At 44.5% G+C, this 23,627-nt stretch overlaps 1 protein-coding gene across 10 annotated transcripts in view; it reads right to left on the bottom strand.

The window, feature by feature from the left end:
• Positions 1 to 23,627, bottom strand: part of LOC137437474 (metastasis-associated protein MTA1) — a 160,108-nt gene that overhangs the window by 43,794 nt on the left and 92,687 nt on the right. For all 10 annotated transcript variants that reach the window (XM_078766888.1, XM_068131827.2, XM_068131830.2 and 7 more), the window contains exons 10-13: positions 23,053 to 23,127; positions 18,698 to 18,756; positions 13,964 to 14,106; positions 12,589 to 12,743 (exon numbers count right to left, since the gene is read on the bottom strand). In XM_078766888.1, coding sequence (XP_078623014.1) covers positions 12,589 to 12,743; positions 13,964 to 14,106; positions 18,698 to 18,756; positions 23,053 to 23,127 — 432 coding nt within the window. The remainder of the gene's footprint in view (positions 1 to 12,588; positions 12,744 to 13,963; positions 14,107 to 18,697; positions 18,757 to 23,052; positions 23,128 to 23,627) is intronic.

The raw sequence follows: 23,627 nt of genomic DNA, 5'->3' as shown, positions 1-23,627 counted from the left end.
CTCTCTCCACCTCACCCCCAGGAATACCTTTGGCTACGGCTTCCCCTTCGCTCCCACCTTTTGTTTATATGTGTGTTGTACCGTCCACCAAACAGTGATGACTCCATCTACATCTCGCTGTCTGAGAATATGGACCAACTTCTATCTACCCATCCCAACTCTCTCTTCCTCATATGTGGTGATTTCAACTGTCACCATGCCAGTTGGCTGGGTGTGGGTACCTCTCTCACCAGCCATGGCTCTTCAGCAAAGGACTTCTGTGACTCACTGGGACTGACACAAACTGTCAATTTCCCGACCCGGATTTCAGTCAACGGAGCATCTTCTCTTCTGGACTTGGTTATGACTAACTTCCCTGAAAATGTCTGCTGCTCTTCTTCTGCTCCAATCGGCTCTTCTGATCATGTGCTTGTTAAAGTGGACATCTCTCTGACCATTCTCAGAGAGCCTCCTCAGCATCGACGAGTCTGGCATTTCACTCAGGCCAACTGGCACGGTCTTCAAGCAGCCATCAATCATCTGGACTGGTCTCCCATCTCTACTGCCTCTGACATAAATTCTTCCTGGGAATTCTTCCAAAGCAAACTGCTCTCTCTCATGCACAGATTTATCCCATCTCGTCTTCTGTTGTCATACCCTTCCTCCCGTCCATGGTACACGGAATCTTGTGGTGAGGCTATTGCCCAGAAACAACTTGCTTTCGTCTCCTGGAAAGCAAATCCAACGGAAGGAAATCTCATTTCCTTTCACAAAGCCCGAAACAAGTGTGTGTCCACGCTCAGGAGAGCCAGGAAACAATATCTCTCCGTTCTCAGGACCGAACTCTCTTATCTGTCTCCCTCTTCCAAATCCTGGTGGCGTCTGGTCAAATCTGTTTCTGGTGTTTGTTCCCCCTCCATCCCCTCCCTCACCTCAAATGGCCACACGGCTGACTCCGCACGCGAAAAAGCTGAATGCCTCAACTCTGTGTTTGCCTCTAAATCTTGTGTCCCAAACCCATCCCTCTCTGTACCCACCGTACCCAGTCGTACCCAGCTGCTCCTGGACTCTGTGACCTTTCCTCCTGACAAGGTGGAAAAGTTTCTGTCAACCCTCGACTCGGATTCTGCAACTGGACCTGACGGCATCAGCCCACGGGTCCTAAAATCCTGTTCTTCCGCTCTTTCACTCCCTCTCTCTGTTCTCTTCACCCTCTCTTTTGCTCAAGGTCATCTTCCATCTGCTTGGAAATCTGCCAACATCACCGCTTTGCACAAAAAAGGTGCAAAAACAGATCCCAGCAACTACAGACCAATCAGCCTTCTCCCAATTATCAGCAAAGTCATGGAATCCATCATTGCTTCAGATATGAAATCTTTCCTCTTCTCCAATGGCTTGATCTCTGATCATCAATTTGGTTTCAGACCTGGACACTCTACTCTGGACATGCTGCTTCTGCTTTCTCAACAATGGATGGAGGTCCTCAATGCCAAACAGGAAATTAGAGCAGTCTCCCTTGACATATCACGTGCCTTCGATACGGTCTGGCACCCCGCTCTGCTCACCAAACTCTCCTCTTTTGGTATCCATGAAAATCTCCACGCATGGCTGGCGGACTTCCTCTCTCGTCGTAGTCAACGTGTGGCCCTGAATGGGTTTCTCTCATCTCCTCTTCCTGTTCAGGCTGGAGTTCCACAAGGCAGTGTTCTAGGCCCTGTCCTTTTTCTGGTCTTCATCAATGATCTCTCTGACTCTTGAAAATCCTCTGTATCTCTTTGCTGATGACTCTACTCTCTGTCGCTCCATTCTTCATCCCTCAGATCGGCAGTCTGCTGCCTCCTCACTCTCTGCAGACCTGGACAAAATCACAGACTGGGCAAACAAGTGGAACATGTCTTTCAATCCTGACAAATCTCACACTCTTACGATGTCTCTCCGAAAAGACCGACTGGACAACCCTCCCATCCACTTTCTGAATAATCCTCTCCAAGAAGTTCTGTCACTCAAGCTTTTGGGTCTCACTATCTGCCATGATCTTTCCTGGGAAAACCACATTTCAAATCTGGCCTCCAAAGCCAGTCGCCGACTGGGCATCCTCCGTCGTGCGAAGTCCTTCCTTGGCACACCTGAGCTCCTCACCACATACAAGGCTTTCATCCGCAGCTCAATGGAATACTGCTCTCCCCTCTGGGCTGGTGCTCCTGCCTCACAACTAGCTCGTCTTCACGCTGTTGAAACCAAAGCATTCAGAATCATTGGAATCTCCCGCGATGAAGCTAACTCCAAGGGCCTCTCACTCACTCACCGCAGGCAGGTTGGTGGTCTTTCCATCTTCTACCGACTCCTCTCTGGCCTTGCCCCCCCAGCTCTCTCTGGGCTCTGTCCCGCAAATATTCCTACAGGTCGCACAAGATCTGCCTGCAACCCTCTTATGGTCAAACTGCCAAAATCAAGACTCTCTGCTCACCTTCACTCCTTCATTCCTCTTTTCTCCCGCCTCTGGAACAAACTCCCTCACTCTCTTCAATCCCACTCCACCCTCCAGGTCTTTAAAACAGCTGTTCACCACCATCTCTTATCTTCCCCCATCCAAAACCATGATCTTTTCTACCCCCGCTAATTTCACCCCAATTCCACTTTTTTGAAATACCAACTTCTGTCCTGGAAGTCATTGGTGTCCTTGTGTTTTATACTTCTCCCTCCACCCCCCCCCCCCCCTTCCCATGCCTCCTCCCCACAAGCCCTCTCCCTTCCACACATCTCCCTGCTCTCAAATGTTGTGTTTGTGTGCTTCACCTTCTCTCCCCATCTTGTTTTCCGCTCCCGCTTTTTATATATTTTGTTTGTCTGGTTGATTTGTTTGTGAAGTAAATGTTAGCTCTTTCACGAGCCTCGATTCAGTATACAACAACAAAAAAAAAAAAAAAAAAAAAATGTGAGACCAACATCTGTCGAAAAGAAAACACCTCATTTTGAAGGTCAGTCCGAGGTCATGACAGAATGATTGCCAATTGTGGAGATATTCTGCCGGGCTCCCGGGCAACCAAGCTCAGCTGATGAGCCATCGCTAAGTGAGTGCCACTGTTCATCTTTGAGAGTGCGCAAGAGTAAGCCATTGTAGTTGTTTGGTGTAGTGGGTTAAAGCATGTGTGGTTGTAACGTAGGATTGCCAATTTGAATCCCCTGCTTAAATAAGACTGGGTGGTGTAATGGTTAGAGCGTCCGCGGTTCAAACCCAGTTAAGCCACACCAAATACAAACTGGAACGGCACTCCGGCGTCACGACAGACCGATAAGTCTCCGCCCACATTTTTACAACATTACACATACTTGTACCAAGTTTGATTTAAATCCATTCAGCTGTTCTCAAGTATCACATTTTTACTTGGCATGACCTCTGACCTCACCAAAATCACCCCACTCCTCACCTTTCATGCCAAAATCTAATCAGTTCATCTTTGCATCATAATATATACTTGTACCAAATTTGGTCAAAATCCCAAGTTAGCACACAAGTTTTAACAGAATTTTTAACGCAACAGAATTTTTACCCAACAAGACCTCTGACATTTGACCTCTTGCCCCCATCTAATTAGTTCATCCTTGCGTCATTGTATATACTTGTACGAAGTTTGACTTGGATCCTTTCAGCAGTTCTTAAGTTATTGCGGTAACAAAAACCGATCAAAGATGGACGGACAACCTGAAAACATCATGCCTTCGGCGACTTCATGCTAGTCTGAATCTGGTGCTCATTGTTCAGCATCGATATAATAATACCGTAAGGACTCGACTTTGTTATCCCTTTTACGCCGCACCCAGTGACCCGATGCCCACGGCACTAATGGATTTACGATCTACGAACCGCGCTCTTTGTTTATCACGTACAGCCATACTCGAAAAATCTGAATTAGCCGACGTTGGGGCCCAAAAGCATCCGATTAACTGCCGATAATACGCCATCTTACGACGCCATCGTATTGGCGTCTGCTGGGCGAAGGCGAAGCAAGCCGTCCGCTGATTTGACAGTCGAAGGCGACAGCAAGCCGTCCATTGAGTGGACAATCCTGAGCATGCATTTGTGCCGGTGTCGTCGATCGCGGTGTACGCTAACCTCATCAGGTGGGTTTACCATAATTTCTTCCAACCGCGCTCTTTGTTTATCTCAGTTTCCTGTTCGCCTGGCATATTAAATGACCATAAATAAAGCCCAGGGCCAAACATTCCGTAAACTGGGTATATATTTGCCTGCTCCTGTCTTCTCCCACGGCCAGTTATTTATATGTGGCATGTTCAAGAGCACGGTCGTTCAAAGATGTGTATATCAAGGTTGATAATACGAGTACGCAAGGAGTCGTCAGAGGCTTGACTATTACCCCAAACATTGTTTATCCAGAAGTTTTAAAATAATTTCAACCTCTGATACTGCGTTCATTGTATTATATTCCTACTGCTCTGCCTTGACATTGACGCTAACCAATGCGCCAGTATGGGGCTAATTCCAGTCGATTTACTAATCTGTTCATTTTTTTTAAGTCTATGGTTTTACTGCTGTTCCTTTCCATTGACACATACCACTGCGCCAGTGTTAGTCCTTGAGCCAGACCAAAAGTAATGCTCCGGCGGGGGGAGTAATTCTCATTATGATTTTCCATTAGACCAATGTCTCAAGTGTCAGAAAAGGTGTGATGGACATCTGAGAACGGTAGCTTAGTGCCCGGATGGACGCCATCTTTGAAACCACCCAGCTCGAAAATGCCCATTTGGTGGGGTACATTGTTGCACGTGTATCTGGACTTCTATACTAGCTATCGATGTGCGGTTGACGACTAAATATACGTCCGATGTGTACCGTCTAAATAAAAAATAATATGAAGCATTTTGTTTTAGATTAATTATTATAAAAATCAATTATCGAAAAAAAATCATATATTTTTCAATATTTTATTATTAGACTTGTACTTTTTTTAGTGAAACAACACTGGTATGATTTTCCAAATTATGCATTGTGCTACACCGTTTATCTGTCTATAAAAATAACTCAAAAACTAAAACATATCATCCACCACGAGTTTACAACAAATAAATGTAAAGAGGCATAAAATGACTTAGGCCGCCGCTGGCATTATCTATTCTGACGATAACGCAAGTTAGGAATGTCGTACGGAGAGGATTTTAACACCATACGATATCTAATAAGCAGGCGGAAATTGTTACATAGGAAATCTGCACTTTGGTGGCCATCTTGGATTTCAAAATGGCCGCCAATTATATTAATTATTCATTACTAGAGTTTGGAAAGACGTATGGAGCTGATTTTAACACCATACGATGTATATTCCTAATAAGCAAGCGGAGGTATCATTGAACATGTCATGTTTTAGTCAAATAACACCGGTATGATCTTCCAAATTATACATTTTGCTAAACCGTTTATCTGTCTATAAAGATTTTCAGGCAATTTGGCCTGCATTATAATAGAGAACAACATATGCTATACAATATACAGTGCAGTGCACACAAAGTACCACTTCCGTCACATGTGCACCCTTCGGTCCCGACTGTATTAGCATTCGATAACATCGACAGGCTAGAGGAATCGCTGAGTGGTGGCGGAACATCGCATCGCGTCAACGGTATCATCGTCCAACCGAAGTCGCAGTCGTGTTTGCCACCCCAACCTCCATCGGCAGTATCCAAAGCAGATAAGAAGCGATCTATCCCGTCATCCAGCGATTTAGTTCCAATATACAGCGGTGGGAAACGAGAGGGCCCACCTGCAATCAAGCCTGCAGATCTTTCTGACACTCTTGCAGGCGCAACATCCCTTGCGCAGCGCCGAAATCACGTATGGATTATGACTCGCATGCTGGAACCATGCGACCAGACAATCAGTTCGTGGACTGGTTTCAACATCATGACTAGAGATCGTGTTCAGGTGACGGAAGATGTAGTTGGCTACCTGCCGACTATAAACGCGCCTGCCACAGATATGGCAACAGTGCAAGAAATCCTCAGAGAAGCTCTGAACATCATGTCATCACTTCAGCTTGAGCGTATACCGGTGGTGCTAGACCAGGCACTATTTGCTAAGGCGACCGAAATAGCATGGAAAGATGTCGATCGATATGGAAGAATCGTGCTCATGATGGGGAACTTCCATACCATCTGTAACTTCATGTCGAGCATTGGGAAAATGTTTGGAGATGCAGGCCTTCGGGATGTAGCTGTTGAGTCAGGAGTAATCGCTGAAGGTTCCATCAACAGGGTTCTGGAAGGCAAGCAATACAACCGTGCTGTGCGACTCCACAAGTTGATGTACGAGGCACTAATGCGCATCATTTGGAAGGGCTTCCAGGTGTGGATAGAAAGCAATCATCCTGACAAGGAACCCCAGATTCGAAGCACTGACCTCAAAATTCGCAGCATCAAGGAGGATGTTTGCCACGAGACTCTCGCTGCTGCTCTCGATGATGATTCATGTGTACAGAGCTTTGACATGTTCGCGAAATACCTACATTTTCTGCGAACCAAACATGGAGACCTGGCTCGCTTCTGGATGATGTATATTGATATGGTAGAGACCCTGCTGGGGTTGATTCGTGCGGATAGAGAAGGCGACTGGATGCTTCACTTGGCTTGTGTCAGAAGAGTGATCCCTTGGTGTTTCGCAATGAACAAGGTGAACTATGCTAGATATCTACCAGTGTACTATGCACAGATGACGCAACTCCACGAAACATGCCCCGAGTTGTACAGGCATTTCAATCAAGGCTACTTCTCCGTACAGCTTAGACCAGGGAATCCATTTGCCAGAATCGCTGTTGATCAGACAACAGAAGAAACAGTAAACAAAGATACGCAAACAGCTGGAGGAACACGAGGTTTTAGTCTTCGACAAGGGGCTGTGTCACGATACTATCTAACTGCAGAAAATCGGGCTACTGCACTGAGGCAACTACGAGAAACTATCCTTGTGAATGGCAGCGACACATCTCACGCCAAGCACCCTGACTTGTCTACTTCTCGCATCAAACGTGATGAGTCTGGCGTCACAGCTATCTGTGATCTACTGGAAAATGACTGGACCAATCCATTCGCCGATGATCCATCATGTCTTCTCAGTATATCTACCGGAGCGGCTGCGAGGGAGGACGTTTCTAATGACCTACTCAACACCCTGCAAAAGGGGGAAGCGGCGTATCAAAGCTTCCAGAAACGTCTTGAAGAGGGAACAGGCTTTCATGACACATTGAACAAGCTAAACTTGAAGACCTTTGGTAAGATCAAGCAGAAAGTTGTGAAGGGCACAAACAAGGAGATCGTCCTGAGAGCTGACAGACAACTGTTTGCCACCATGATACTCATCGCCAAGACAAGGAACCTCGACATGCAACTTGTCCTTTGTCACCCACTAGGGCCGTTACCATGGTCTTTGGCAAACGTTGATGGGTCAATGAAAAAAACGAACAAAGCTGCACTTGTGAAACACATGGAAGGTCTTGTGGAACCAGCCGAGAACGTTGACAAGCGAAGTGCAACAATTAATTGATGCGATGGCTCTCATACAAAAGATGCATGGCGAGAACGACACGTTCGAAGAACTATCTGACCGCATCCTTGCTGCAGCGCTTCACGCTGGTCAAGGCAGTGAGCGCATCGATGTTGTCTTTGACACATACACAGAAGAATCCATCAAAGCAGCTGAGCGTGTGAACCGCGGTTCAAATGAAGGCATCAGTTTCAGCGAGATCAGACCCGCACACAAAATCATGAACTGGCGGCGTCTCCTTGCTTGCAGCCAGACAAAGGAGAAACTGGTTGTGTTTCTGGCGGAGTCGTGGAAACATGAAACAAATCGCGAAAAGCTAGGCAACAGAACACTATGTCACCTGTGGTGAAAAATGTCTGGTACTGACCCGCGTTAGGTGGAAGTTGGTGCAAGCACTCGAATGTAGCCACGAGGAAGCAGACACGCGTATGTTTCTCCACGCAAAGCACGCCGCTACCCACTACAAGACGATCATCTTAGTGGCAGATGACACCGACGTTCTGATCATCAGTCTTCATCTCAGCAGAACCATCGATAGTCAGCTCTTCATCAGACGAGGAACAAAGGTTCGAGTCAGAATGATCGACGTTGGAAAGTTGGCTGCGGTATTGGGGTCTGGAGTTTGCAGTGCATTGCCAGGGCTTCATGCATGGAGCGGGTGTGACACTGTGAGTGCTCTGGCTAGCCAAGGAAAGATAAAGGCTTTGAAGCTTGTGCAAGCAAATGAGCTGTATCTTCAAGCATTCACAGATCTGGGATCTTCGTGGAATGTACCAACAGACGTCTTCAATAGCATTCAGGCCTTCACGTGTCAGCTGTACGCCAAGAACACGAAGATCGTCGGTGTTAATTCGCTCCGTTATCACATGTTCTGTGCAAAGAAGGGCCAGATCGAATCTGGACAATTGCCGCCTTGTGAAGACTCCTTGATGCAGCATACGCTTAGGGCCAACTATCAGGCGGCTATCTGGCGACGCAGCCTTGAAAACCTACCAGACGTCCCAACACCATCAGCAGGACATGGTTGGGAACTCGATGATGGCGGTTCGCTCACAATCCGATGGATGGCGGGTCTACCAGCTCCAGATGTCGTCTTGAATCTCATCTCATGCACATGCAGAAGGACGTGTCGACCGTCAGATTGCTCCTGCATACTGAATGGGTTGAAGTGCACTGTTGTGTGTAAGCTGCAGGGATGCTCCAACATGGTGCAGGATGATGCTATCGTGGCTCAGGATGCCAATGACTCTGATGGCGACTCTGATGATTAACTTTGTGTGCACTGTATATTGTATAGCATATGTTGTTCTCTATTATAATGCAGGCCAAATTGCCTGAAAATCTTTAGACAGATAAACGGTTTAGCAAAATGTATAATTTGGAAGATCATACCGGTGTTATTTGACTAAAACATGACATGTTCAATGATACCTCCGCTTGCTTATTAGGAATATACATCGTATGGTGTTAAAATCAGCTCCATACGTCTTTCCAAACTCTAGTAATGAATAATTAATATAATTGGCGGCCATTTTGAAATCCAAGATGGCCACCAAAGTGCAGATTTCCTATGTAACAATTTCCGCCTGCTTATTAGATATCGTATGGTGTTAAAATCCTCTCCGTACGACATTCCTAACTTGCGTTATCGTCAGAATAGATAATGCCAGCGGCGGCCTAAGTCATTTTATGCCTCTTTACATTTATTTGTTGTAAACTCGTGGTGGATGATATGTTTTAGTTTTTGAGTTATTTTTATAGACAGATAAACGGTGTAGCACAATGCGTAATTTGGAAAATCATACCAGTGTTGTTTCACTAAAAAAAGTACAAGTCTAATAATAAAATATTGAAAAATATATGATTTTTTTTCGATAATTGATTTTTATAATAATTAATCTAAAACAAAATGCTTCATATTATTTTTTATTTAGACGGTACACATCGGACGTATATTTAGTCGTCAACCGCACATCGATAGCTAGTATAGAAGTCCAGATACACGTGCAACAATGTACCCCACCAAATGGGCATTTTCGAGCTGGGTGGTTTCAAAGATGGCGTCCATCCGGGCACTAAGCTACCGTTCTCAGATGTCCATCACACCTTTTCTGACACTTGAGACATTGGTCTAATGGAAAATCATAATGAGAATTACTCCCCCCGCCGGAGCATTCACTTCAAAATATGGCCGGTTGGCTCAAGGACTATGTGGCCCGAGTGGTACTATGCCGATTCCTATTACGAATCCATTCATTTTTCAAAAGTATATCGTAGCGTTGTCATTTAAGTAGATTGCAATAAATACGTTGTTCATATACGCACTCTTCATTCTCATCTTTCTTCCTAACTCTTACTCGGACAAGCAAATCCCCTATGCCATCCATAATGGTACACTCTATCCATACACCACATCCTCCCTTCTGTGGATGTTCCACGGGTTTCGGCTAGTTTAAAAGAATAGAACACGACCACAAGTTGGAAATGCGAGTGCAGGCTTTGATGGGCAAATGGCCTTCTCCTGCATCAAACTTCCTTGTAAGGGAAGTCATATTGTGTGCTCGTACTCCATCCAGAGTCCCTGCTTGAAGCTTGCTTGATTCTTTTTACAAATGCTACGACCACTACTACAACGTCTTTGAAGGTCCCAATGATAAATACTTTATTTTTAGGTCAGACAGGGGAAAATTTTTGGTGCAGGTCTTTGACAAATCACTGGCCAGGTATGACACTTGACTGAAGGTGATTTTGGCAGGAAGTTGCAATTTGTTGAGGGTACCGATGATAATTCGCTTCCTCTTGACAAAATATACTGTCGGATCTTCACTGTCCATAGACTCTCTGTGAAGGATCCATAACATCCACTAGCTACTGTTGTGGCCAAAAATATTAGCAACCTTGCACTTTTTTCAAGTAATGCACCATTTCTTCCAGAAAATTGTTGAAATTAAAAAATCTTTTGGTATCCACATTTATTTCTTTGGTTTGCAGTGAAACAAACAAAAAAAAAACTGAAAAAATTACTAAATCTCTACCAGTCCATGTCCAGAGACCTTGATTGTCCATGTCCAGAGTCCATGTCCTGTGTCCACCGTATGCAATGTTATCAGGAGGTTTAAGGCCCATGGCACTGTAGCCAAACTCCCTGGACGTGGCCGCAGGAGAAAACGTGATCGAAGATTGCAGCGAAGGATGGTTTGAATGGTGGAAAAAGCACCTCAATCAACTGCCAAACAGATTCAAGCTGAACTTCAGACACAAGGTACGACAGTTTCAACTCGCACCATCCGTCACCAACTATATGCAAGGAGATCCAGGAGAACCCCACTGCAGAGACACAGACACACAGACAGAGACAGAGACAGAGACAGAGAGACAGAGACAGAGAGACACAGACACAGAGACAGATACACAGAGACAGATACACAGAGACAGAGATAGAGACACAGACAGAGAGACACAGACACAGACAGAGACAGAGACAGAGACAGAGAGACAGACAGAGAGACAGAGACAGAGAGACAGAGACAGAGAGACAGAGAGACAGAGAGAAAGAGACAGAGACAGAGACACAGAGAGAGACAGACAGAGACAGAGACACAGAGAGACAGAGACACAGAGAGAGACAGAGACACAGAGAGAGACAGAGACACAGAGAGAGACAGAGACAGAGAGAGAGAGACACAGAGACAGAGACAGAGACACAGACAGAGAGACAGAGACAGAGACAGAGAGACATAAAGCCATAAAGCCCAACTGGAGTTTGCCAAAACACACCTGAACAAGCCAAAATCCTCCTGGGAGAATGTTCTGTGGACAGATGAGACCAAATTAGAGCTTTTTGGTAAAGCACATCATCTCCATGTTTACAGAAAACAAAATGAAGCCTTCAAAGAAAAGAACAACTTCCCTACAGTCAAACATGGAGGAAGTTCAGTGATGTTTTGGGGTTGCTGTGCTGCCTCTGGCACTGGATACCTTGAATGTGTGAATGGCATCATGAAATCAGGAGATTACCAAGACATTTTGGAGCGCAATGTTCAACTCGGTGTCAGAAAGCTGAGACTCCGTCGAAAGTCATGGGTCTTGCAGCAGGACAATGACCACAAACACACTTCAAAAAGCACCCAGGAATAGTTCAAGACAAAACGCTGGACTGTCCCGTAGTGGCCAGCAATGAGTGCAGACCTAAATCCCATTGAACACCTGTGGGGAGATCTGAAAACGGCAGTTGGGAGGAGGCACCCTTAAAATCTGGGAGAACTGGAGCAGTTTGCACAAGAACAGTGGGCCACACTGCCAGTAGAGAGGTGTAGGAAGCTCATTCATGGCTATAGGAAGCGCTTGACTGTAGTTATTTTGTCAAAAGGCCGTGATACCAAATATTAAGTCTTGGATGTCAATAATTTTGTCAAGGCCATTTCTTTTTCTTTTCTGATTTAAAAGGACATATTAAGTTCTGAATCAAAAACCAAGGTTGTGTAATATTAACAGTGAAATAAAGAATTGTGGAGATCAAATACTGTTAATGTCAACGTATTTTTAGAGAAAATTGTGAGTTATTTGAAGAGTGCAATGCAAGGGTGCCAATATTTTTGGCCATGACTATTTCACGAAGCCTGTCTGTGAAGCACCAATTTAACAGTTTGTAGTTTTGCGCATAACGTATAATTGAAACACGTTGGGCCTAGAATTAAGTGCATTGCCTCTACCATCCTGTCAGATAGCGAACAGTATTGTTAGCAATACCAGAAAATAGATAGAATACTGTTATGTGGACAACATGCACTGTGGGTCAAATGGCCTTTATTGTGCCCAAATTACTTTGCCATAACATTACACTCAAGCTTACAAATATCATCGATCAGCTTGGACAGTTGGAAGTGCCCACCGGCCACAGGTGCAGGGCAGCTTTACTTCAAGTATTAAAATAAATACAGAATTCAGTTGAACTGCAAAGGAATATAATTTTGCACAATGACAAGCCTTCATATTCCTTTTACACGTATTTGTAACACCTCGACACATAGGCCTCAAATTGTTCTGGCATGACCCACCGTGATGCAGTGCCGCAGCCCACCCGTGCGCTCACTCTCCAGCCGAGACAGCAGCTTAAGGCCACCGTACTTCTTCCAGTAGGTCCAACAAGAAGCGCACAGCCTGCATTGCATGTTGGGTGGGCCCCAAGAGTACCACTGGAATGACGTCGTAGCTGCACCAAACACAGGGCGATACACACTGTGATGGCTAGTCCATGGGTAACAATATCCGATCTACTGGATAACACCTTCGGATCCAAATACGTGCATCATGATACGTGATGGCCTTATAATCACTCGTAGCTCAATCACATTCCCGAAACCAAATAATTCTCCACTGAGGCAGAGGAGGGCTTCATCGCATGAAAAAAGCACTCTTGGCTTAAGAAATCACTGTGCCTTCTGGCGAGCCATTTTGATTTATCCCGTTGGCCACAATGTCATTGGAATTTACGCGAGTCATGTCAAATTAGAGTTATTCTGCAAAAAGTCCATCTCAACAAGGGAAGTACTCTGTTTGCTTCTCCATGTCAGCAAAAACTTTAAGTGCAAATCGATAATGCCATCCGCAAATACATCAACCTTTTTCAGCAGGAATTCTGGCTTAAGAGACAACACAACACACAACATGCATTTTAAGGCCATTTTCCCTGCTAGAGCGGGGGTTAGCCTTGCGGTCCCCATGACAATCTTCTCCATCTTGCCCTATTTTCTGCATCTCTCCTTGTTAACCCCCTTGCCGCATTTCTTCTTCCACCATCTTTAGCCAAGTCTTTCTCGGTCTTCCCCGTCCTCTACTTCCTTCCACATTCATTTCTATCACTCTTCTCAACCAGTCACTTTCATCCTTCCTCAACACATGACCAAACCATCTCAACCTGTTCCTCTTCACAGCATCAATCACAGGCTCTATTCCCATCATCTTTCGCAATTCATCATTTGTCTTCCTCTCTCTCAACGATACTCCGCACATCCACCGAACCATTTGCATTTCCACCCTTTCCAACCTTCGTTGCTGCTCTACGTTCATGACCCATGTCTCGCTCCCATAAATCATAACACTTCTCACACATGCAGCAAACACCTTTCCCTTCAGCTTCAACGACACGCCCCTCATCAGCATGCCACTGGCTTGAGACATTCAGCCATAATTCCACAGAAGTGTGACAATGCGCTGTGGATTCTCAACTAAGCACATCGCCCAGTTTGTGATTCAGGTGTTCCTTCATACGAACCAATTGCTGTCAAGACCAAGCATCGGTATGGTAAAACTAACCTGTCTTCTGGTTTCATGAGATAGTTTCTCCTAATTCAAATTTGGAATCAGGAAGTCAATATTGCCCCTCGCTCATTTTTAACTGGACCTGCATCGACACATCACCTTCTTCCTTACCAAAACATCCTTCGCATGAGCGTCCAGGATTGGGTGCAGGAGTGGGAGTAGGGGAGGCACCGCTCTGTGCTCCACATGTCAAGCCATTAGTTGTGCTGGTTTTTCCCAACGGTGGGGCAATCTGGTTCGGATTTGGCTTGTTACTGTCAATGAGGAGATAAGAGGTTAGGGCAAGAGAAGAGAGAAATTAGCGAGAAATAGTGATATAATGGCCACCGAGGAAGCTTTCGCATCAACTGTGACAACCTTGAAGTCAAATGGGTACAGGCCACCTCAGTTGCAGCAACACTTCAACAATGCCTCATGTGCTCAGGCTCGTACATCCACGCTGCCAGGCCAGATGGCAGCACGGGAGGAGATCGGCAATTAACAGTTATTAACAAAGAGGCGCAGCATACGGGCACGGGGGTAATTAAAATAATTAGTCACCACCATGGTTTTAGTGCCATCGACAAGCTGCTGGAATGAAGGAGGGCATCACAAAACAAACCCAGCAGCCTTTGCACGACAAAGTTCATTTTAATTACGTGGGACAACACAAAAACTCATATTAAATAACATTTGTTCCTCACACCATGTCAGGTCCAATACCTTCTGAACATCTCAAATGTTCAGACAAACGACAGAAATAGAGATGTTACGGAAACAACTCAAAATCAACGCTCATGGCACACTACATTTCCAAACAAATTGGGTCATCCAATCAAGACCGGGTTATTTAAACTTTAGCGTGGGGGGGAAAAAAACAAAAAAAAAAAAACACCAAGAACATTGTTTACAGATGTAGCTAAAATGCGAAAAACTGACCACCCAGACGCTGATCTATCCCATCATACCCCACAAAATAGATATGATATCTTTGTACAATTTGCGAAATTTACGATTGTTGTTTATTTACGATTTTTTTACGATACAAAAAAAACCAAAAAAAAACAATCAAGAAGATTGTTGTTTACAGATGTAGCTAAAATGTACTTGGGAGTGAAACACGGCAATGGCGGGCCAAATGGCCTAATTTCCTTAAAGGGGAACCCAAATGCTCTGACCACCCAGACGCTGATCTATCCCATCATACCCCACAAAATAGATATCTTTTTACAATTTGCGATTTATAAAGGCAGGAATTCTGCAATTAAAAATTGAAATCTTATTCACGATTCGGCGTGACGTCACACAATGAAGTAGACTGCCACTTCCATATTGTTTACGGTTCGCGGTGTTTACATCGCGGTACGATTGAACTCAAACGGCGATTAATTTTCTGATTCCTACAAATATGCCGGGCCGATGCATCCTTGGAGGTTGTAGTAATACAAACCAAGATGGTTTCATGCTACACAACGGCCGAAAGATCCGAGGGTTGCCAGAAATTGTACGAGGTTTGCCCGAAATCCCCAAATGTGGATTGGGCCTGCAAAATATTTGCCTTTGTGCTCAGAACATTTTACAGAGCACTGCAATGAAACAAAAGATGGCTAGATCTTGTGTTTATTTGCCACGATTGAGATGGATGTTAATTAAGTGGAAGTGGAGGAAACACAATTAAGTGGAAGAAACATCCGTCACTCAAAACTGCAAGACCATCCACAGCACCACTCCCCCCCCTCAACAACCCTTACCGAGCTAACATTACCCACAACCACCTCACACACCCCTCCACAATCCCCCATTAACCAATCACCCCTACAATCCACAACACCATCCCAAACCCCCAATCGCCCTACACAATCTCCCATCAACAATCACCCAAGCTAACAATACCCACAATCACCCCACTGGAGTGGGACATCAACACAGCACAGCACGGACACGACAGGACATGACCACAGACAGAAATGGCATCCTGGAAAAGTATGAAACTGGATGATCCTGAAACATACAGGGCAGCCACCGGGTCAGCCGGAGAAGGTGGGGCAAGGCATTTGTCACCCATTTGGTCGGTATCCGTGCTGTGTTGTGACCGTGCCCATGCCGTATTTCTTCTGAACTAATATAACTGATTTATCACTTAATACAAAATCACTGATAAACCTCAATTGAACGAAAAAACAAAACCTACTAATCGGTGGTGAACATGTGACTGGCGTTTTCATCTGCACTACGAACACCGCCATAGTCACCAACACCATCTCAGTCTGAATCGCTCGCACAAATCTCAAATCGATATGACTCCATAATTCCCCTGAAAGCGTTGAAATCACTCATTTTGTCTCCAATAGTTTCTTCACAATCCCTCATCAGTTTCAACATACTGAAAACCTTCAGAGTTCCTAATGACGAAGGAATCGGTATCAGAATCCAAGCTCGACATGCACCATTTCTTTATGTGAACCGCCATTTGGAACAAGGTAAGTTCATAGCGTTACGTCACCGGCAACATGGAAATCAGCACTCTAGGGCTTTTTTTGACACCGATTGGCAACAGGAAATTCCCACAAAAATTCCCTTCAAATTAGACCGTGATTTATGATTAACTCCGCCACTAAAGGTGGATAGAGGTTTAGTTTTCACCCCTGTCTGTCTGTGAACGGGACATCTCAAAAACTTGGACAGATTCAGACGAAATTTGGCACAGATGTAGCACCGACAAAATGATTAGATTTTGGTGAAGATCCGGATTCGGATCTGGCTACTAGAATTTTTACAATGATTCTTCACCATTGGGAGATTGGGCCAAAAACGATACATACCAGGATATCTCAAAGAGTTGTGGACAGATTTGGACGAAACTTGGTGGACCGGTTGTGTGTGTGACGAGAAAGAATCGATTAAAATTAGATGACGATCCGGATCCGGCTAGTAGAATTTTTAAAGCGATTCTTCACCATTTAAGCCTGGTGTTGGCTTAGCGGTTAGGGTGCTGGCTTGGGATCCTAGGATCCTGGGTTCGAATCCCAGTCGATCGCTGAATTAACGCCAGGGGGGTTGACTCAGCCCGTTATCCTTCCGAGGTCGGCAAATTGAGTGCCAGTTCACTGGTAATTCCCTGTGTGTCGCAAGAGGCGACCGACAAGGTTGGTGGCAGGAAGGGCATCCGGCCATAAAACATTGCTTCAAAAAGGGGACCACGGTGCCCCCAAAAAGGCCAACCCCTGCTCTGTGGGGAAAAATGGCCTCTAAAGGTGGTTCTTCTTCACCATTTAGTGATATAGCCAAAAACGAGGGGTAGATCAGGGTATGAAAGACTTGACCTATGGTGATTCCTGTGATTGATTTTGATTAAATGTGACCGTGTATTGTGATTTTCTGGTCGACTCTGAGATACAAAACGTAAACTGTTCACCAGGGGGAGGTATGCTCTCTACTGAGTGCTGTTCTAGTTTTAAATGGTTTTCAAAAAACATAAGTGTTTGGGTTACCCTTTAAGGCTGTACAGGAAGGACCATGGGGCCCACTCGTTACACTCGATGTAATCTCAAGGCGACTGTGGAACCTCTGCATATTAATTTATACACTGCATACAGAATACATTTTAATGTATTATACAATTCGATCGCTGAATTAACGCCAGGGGGGTTGACTCAGCCCGTCATCCTTCCGAGGTCGGCTAATTGAGTACCAGTTCACTGGTAATTCCCTGTTTGTCGTTAAAGGCGGCAAAAAGGGTTGGCGGCAGGAAGGGCATCCGGCCGTAAAACATTGCTTCAAAAAGGGGACCAAAAAACAACAACAACCACGGTTCCCGAAAAAGGCCAACCCCCGCTTTGCGGGGAAAAATGGCCTCTAAAGGTGGTTATATATATATATATACAGAATACATTTTAATGCAATTGGTTTAATTTCCTAAAGAAAATGGACATTTGAATGAAGAAGCATAGACGTACAAGCTCAGCTTCATCCCCCTTCCAACCTGGGATCAGGGGTCGGGGATCGGGGTGGAGGAGGGGGCGGGGGGAGAAAGAGTACCCGATTTGCACCGCTCAATCACACAAAACGCCGTTATTTGTGGTTTTTAACATCAATTTGGTTCAGAATTTACAAGTTTTTATTGGGACGTTGATCTTCCGCGTGTTAAAATAATGTGGTACAGCAGATTTCGGGGAAATTGGTCTAGGACTTTGGAAACGTACAAGGAACAAAAACAAATGTATATACAGTATGCATTTAAAGATTTTTTTCCAAAACAATCAGACAAACAACACTTGGTATATCACACATTGTTTACAGAAACTTGTAAATGAAAAGAGGGGGGAAAGGTCAGACAGGTGACTGGCTGGATATGGTGAAGTGGGTGTGGGTGTAACAGTCGAAAGGATTTAGCTTTAATCACAGCCCATCCATGAGCTGACAATGTCCATCAAAATCACAGCACCAGGTGTACACTAGGGGAATTACAGTCTTGGTCATTGCGGAAAAGGTAGCCCACTCTACATTAACTAAATTACACCTTTGGCAACATTTTTGTGACAGTAGTGCGATGCTATCCCACGATATCCTGCCAGCACACTAATAATAAGGGGGGATAAAACGAGAAAAACACTGATGTTAAGAGGATGAGCCAACATAAACCATCTCTTGCTGTGCACATCGGCATTCATCACGGCTCACTGATTGTGAAAAAGGCACACAAGCCTGCATTGGGGTGGAGTGGGAAAGACAGCGGCTCTCGCATTCCTCATCAAGAAGTTTGGTTCACGATTATTTCATTGCAAGGGGGATAGTAAATGTAAGAGTACATACAACAATGCACTCTGGGTAGCAAAGAAGAGAGGAAGTCACACAGGTAGAACTCACTAATTAGGGATGTAAACTTGCTTCAGCTTGCTTTCGGCCTCAGCAGCCTTCAGCCGTTTCTGAGAGGGGAGGGAAGGAGGAGAAGATTGAGAGAAAACGTAATGAGAGGAAGGATAGTCGTCTGACATACCTGAGCAGTGTTAACAGATTGTGGGGTTTGGTTAAGCACATGCTATTCGGATTATGTACAACTGGAAGGAATTTGAAAATGAGGCTTGGAAAGGCATAACAGTCAGCCAGAGTGTGCCATCGCCTGCAATGTCGCCACAAATTTGACTTCAATGGGACCCGTGTCCAAGACACGACATCCAACGAACCAATGATTCTGGAGGCATGGCACATCAAGAGCGGAGAGAGAGGTCTGACTGGGGAGACCGTGGATATAATACATACCCACACAATACATTCCTCTGATGCAAAAGGCAAAATCTGGATGGTTCACAGAGCTGGACAAGGTGAGCAAAAACAATGCTCGATTTCCAACACCACACCCTATGCTATGGACACCACTCAACAGAACCTCCATCAATCACACAACTCACACGTCACCACGTCCACCCCAGACATGAAGGCAGCCATGTTTGTGCCGTGGAAGCATTCAAACGAACACATTTACTCACCCCCATACATAAAATACCAGGTCACAAGTGAAAAAGAGCAGAGCAAACCATCAATGATGCGATTGGCATTTTGTTGCTTAAGGTCAGCAAAAGAAATACACTCCTCAAATGACCTCTCGGCCAGCACACGATTGGAAAACAAGCGTTACGCCTAGGTCCCCCGTCGGGGAAGTGATGTGAGTTGACAAAGTGGAACACGCAGAAAACATGCTATGATATGATATTTCGCTCACAACGGTCAGACATACATGGAGGCGGCCATCTTGGATTTTGACGTGGCGACCCAATTTTCAATAGCGTTCTTCCTTATGCCTAGATACACCCACACACCAGAAGGTACTTCGCTTATTTTTCAAGATATTTCGCTCACAAGGTTCAGACATATATATGGTGGCGGCCGTCCTGGATTTTGACGTGGCGACCCACTTTACAATAGCGGTCTTCCTTATGCTGAGATACACCCACACACCAAATTAGAAGTTGGTACTTCGCTTATCTTTCAAGATATTCTTCTCACAAGATTCAGACATACATGGCGGCGGTCATCTTGGATTTTGACGTGGCGACCCAATTTTAAACAGCGTTCTTCCGTGAGCCTAGATACACCCACACACCAGATTAAAAGTTGGTACTTCGCTTATTTTTTAAGATATTTTGCTCAAGGTTCAGACATATATATGGTGGCGGCCATCTTGGCTTTTGACGTGGCGACCCAATTTTCAATAGCGTTCGTCCTTATGCCGAGATACACCCACACACCAGATTAGAAGTTGGTACTTCGCTTATTTTTCAAGATATTCATCTCAAGTTTCAGACATACATGGCGGCGGCCATCTTGGATTTTGACGTGGCGCCCCAATTTTCAAAAGCGTTCTTCCTTATGCCTAGATACACCCACACACCAGATTAGAAGTTGGTACTTCGCTTATTTTTCAAGATATGCAGGTTACAATGTTCAGACATACATGGCATCAGACATACATGGCGGCGGCCATCTTGAATTTTGACGTGGCGACCCAATTTTCAAAAGCGTTCTTCCTTATGCCTAGATACACCCACACACCAGATTAGAAGTTGGTACTTCACTTATTTTTCAAGATATTTCGCTCACAAGGTTCAGACATATATATGGTGGCGGCCATCTTGGATTTTGACGTGTCGACCCAATTTTCAATAGCCTTCTTCCTTATGCCGAGATACACCCACACACCAAATTAGAAGTTGGTACTTTGCTTATTTTTCAAGATATTCATCTCAAGTTTCAGACATACATGGCGGCGGCCATCTTGGATTTTGACGTGGCGACCCAATTTTAAACAGCGTTCTTCCTTGTGCCTAGATACAGCCACACACCAGATTAGACGTTGGTACTTCGCTTATTTTTCGAGATATTTCGCTCAAGTTTCAGACATATATATGGTGGCGGCCATCTTGGATTTTGACGTGGCGACCCAATTTTCAATAGCTTTCGTCCTTATGCCGAGATACACCCACACACCAAATTAGAAGTTGGTACTTCGCTTATTTTTCAAGATATTCATCTCAAGGTTCAGACGTACATGGCGGCGGCCATCTTGGATTTTGACGTGGCACCCCAATTTTCAATAGCGTTCTTCCGTATGCCTAGATACACCCACATACCAGATTAGAAGTTGGTACTTCGCTTATTTTTCAAGATATGCAGGTTACAAGGTTCAGACATACATGGCATCAGACATACATGGCGGCGGCCATCTTGGATTTTGACGTGGGTTGGACCCACACACCAAATTCGAATGCGGTCCTTCGCTTACGCACGCATGCCGCACGCATGCACACACACACGCACGCACGCCCGCCCGCACGGACACACGGACGGAGGGGAAAGCCATAGTCCCCCTTTCGCTCCGCTGAGCGACGGGGGACAAAAAGAACCTATGTGGTGTGAATGGCAATGTTCCTCGCTGAAATGTGAAAAAACGCAATCGCTTTTCGCTCTGAATTACATGCGAACGCGTAACTGTGAGTTTATGGCGGCAAGGAACATCACGTGATCGCTCTGAGCGAATCAGCGCGCTGTTCTGCCACCGCCTCAGATTCCATGCATAATTTTCCTCGCTGAAATGCGCTGAGGTAAAAATATGGTTTAAAAAATATTATGAAATAATTTTTTTTAGGTCGGCCATGTTCTTCCCAGGCTCAATGGCCATGTCTATGCCAAATATCAAGCACGTGAGCCTCTCCGTTTAGGAGTCTATCGGTAACATCTCTCTCTCTCACACACACACACACACACACACACACACACACACACACACACACACACACACACACACACACACACACACACACACACACACACACACACACACACACACACACACACACACAGTTTTTTATATGTATAGATTTTCCTTTAATCCAATATGGCTGCCACACAATGTGACCAATGATGTTTTCCTGATCATCTTTTAATTGCCATGCCGAGTTAATGACACACGTAAAGTTTCGAGTCAATCAATTTGGTGGTTTGAGAGATGTTTTTTACGTTTTTAGGTTAAATCCAATATGGCTGCCAAACCATGTGACCTATGTCATAAATTTAATATTTCAATACAAATGGGTCATAGATCATGTGCATGCAATTTCAGATTTTTAGGATAAGGAATTCGATTAAAACAACTTTGGCTGGTACACCACTTCACCTATAGTGTCATCATTATGCTTTTTTCCCCCATTGGGAATACTTGACAATGTGCCAAGTTTAAAATTGTTCCATTCAGCGGTTTCCGAGAAATAATTTAACTATTTGCGTTTAATCCAATATGGCTGCCGTACCACGTGAACTGACTTTACAATTATCATAAAAACATTCTGCATGGGTCTGCATACCTCTCCACCAAGGTAGAAAGACCTGCCGAACAAGCAACGCACGCATGGGACGAGGAAAAGGACATGCACGTAATCTTGGGATTAATATTAATTTATTTACAATAATAAATAAGGAATATAGGATGTTGGGGAACATAGCCGAGGTTTTTTTTGTTGGTTTTTTTTCTCAGCAGGACCTGCACTCTGCACGTAATACTGACCGTACAAACAAAGAGACCTTTAAACGTGAATTGAAGACATTGGATGAAATTATCCTCAAAACAAACTCACCGTGAAATTGTAATGTAATCACTGCAAATAAATTGTTCAATGATGGCAGTTTGAATTGCAAGACTGCGTGGAAATCAGTAAATGGCACCTTTCGACCGGAAGCATCGACCACCTTAACAAACCTTCCCCAGACCTCTCCGAAAGCCTCGCAAATGCTTCTGGATGTTGCTACGTCGATTGTCAAAACCCATGGAAATTTCCTGACTTTATCGGTATTTTAGACATTTTCATCTGTCTTCCCGAAATGGAAAACATTTTGAATTTCCCGGGTTTTTCCAGTTTTCCCGGTTTTCCCGGTAGTGTGGGGACCCTGTATTACGGAAAAGAGGGGCCACATTTATTTGCTTCTGAACAAACTTCGAAATGTCCTATCATTTTGCACACAAACCACACACTTATGCTGGATGTTTTTTAAATGAAATAATTCGTCTAAATTATCCCTCATGGCCATTTCAGAGACAATATTTAATGTTTGGAAATATGTCCAAATTTATGTAACAACATTCTTGGATAATCTTCAAAATGACCCGTCAATGTGGAGATGTAATTTTAAGATGCTTGTGAAACAGAGGCAGTAAGAGATGCAATACATACCTGTTGGACATATCTGTCTGTCGTCTTCCACATGTAGTAATACTCAATAACACTGCTAAGGGATTTCCAGGGAAGCTGCAGACAAAAAAAAAATTGATTACTATAAGCTTTTGGATTTCACTGAAGACAGGTGACTTAGCTCACATGACAAGCCCCTTCAACAATCCAAATAAAGGTGAACGACCAGACAGCAAACCTCAACACGTTTTATTCATGATCAGGCATGAAAACTATCATGCACAGCATATCACACCCAAAACCATTCCCCAAAATAGGAGAAATTCTTAATCGATATGATAAGTATAATGGAAAACTAGTCTTCATGAAAGCCAGTGTGGATTCTCCTTGCTTCCCACAGCGGTAAACATATTCTGATCAATGCTCTGTCAAATTCATTCCATCGACATGATGCGAGAGGATTAAAAAACCATTGCTCGGAAAGTTTGTGTGGGAGTGCTGAATCCATAAATTGTAATTAGACAGACTGCGAGGCATGACGAGTACGTGAAATTCCATGGACGTCAAAAGTCAAAATAAATAAATGATTCGGTGATGAGTTTCGTTACTTGTCCAAG

Source organism: Myxine glutinosa, chromosome 12 (assembly GCF_964187855.1).
Source record: "Myxine glutinosa chromosome 12, kmMyxGlut1.1, whole genome shotgun sequence".
NCBI classification, from domain to species: Eukaryota; Metazoa; Chordata; class Myxini; order Myxiniformes; family Myxinidae; genus Myxine; species Myxine glutinosa.
The sequence above is the reverse complement of the archived record's forward strand: the minus strand, read 5'-3'. Positions and strand labels throughout refer to the sequence as shown.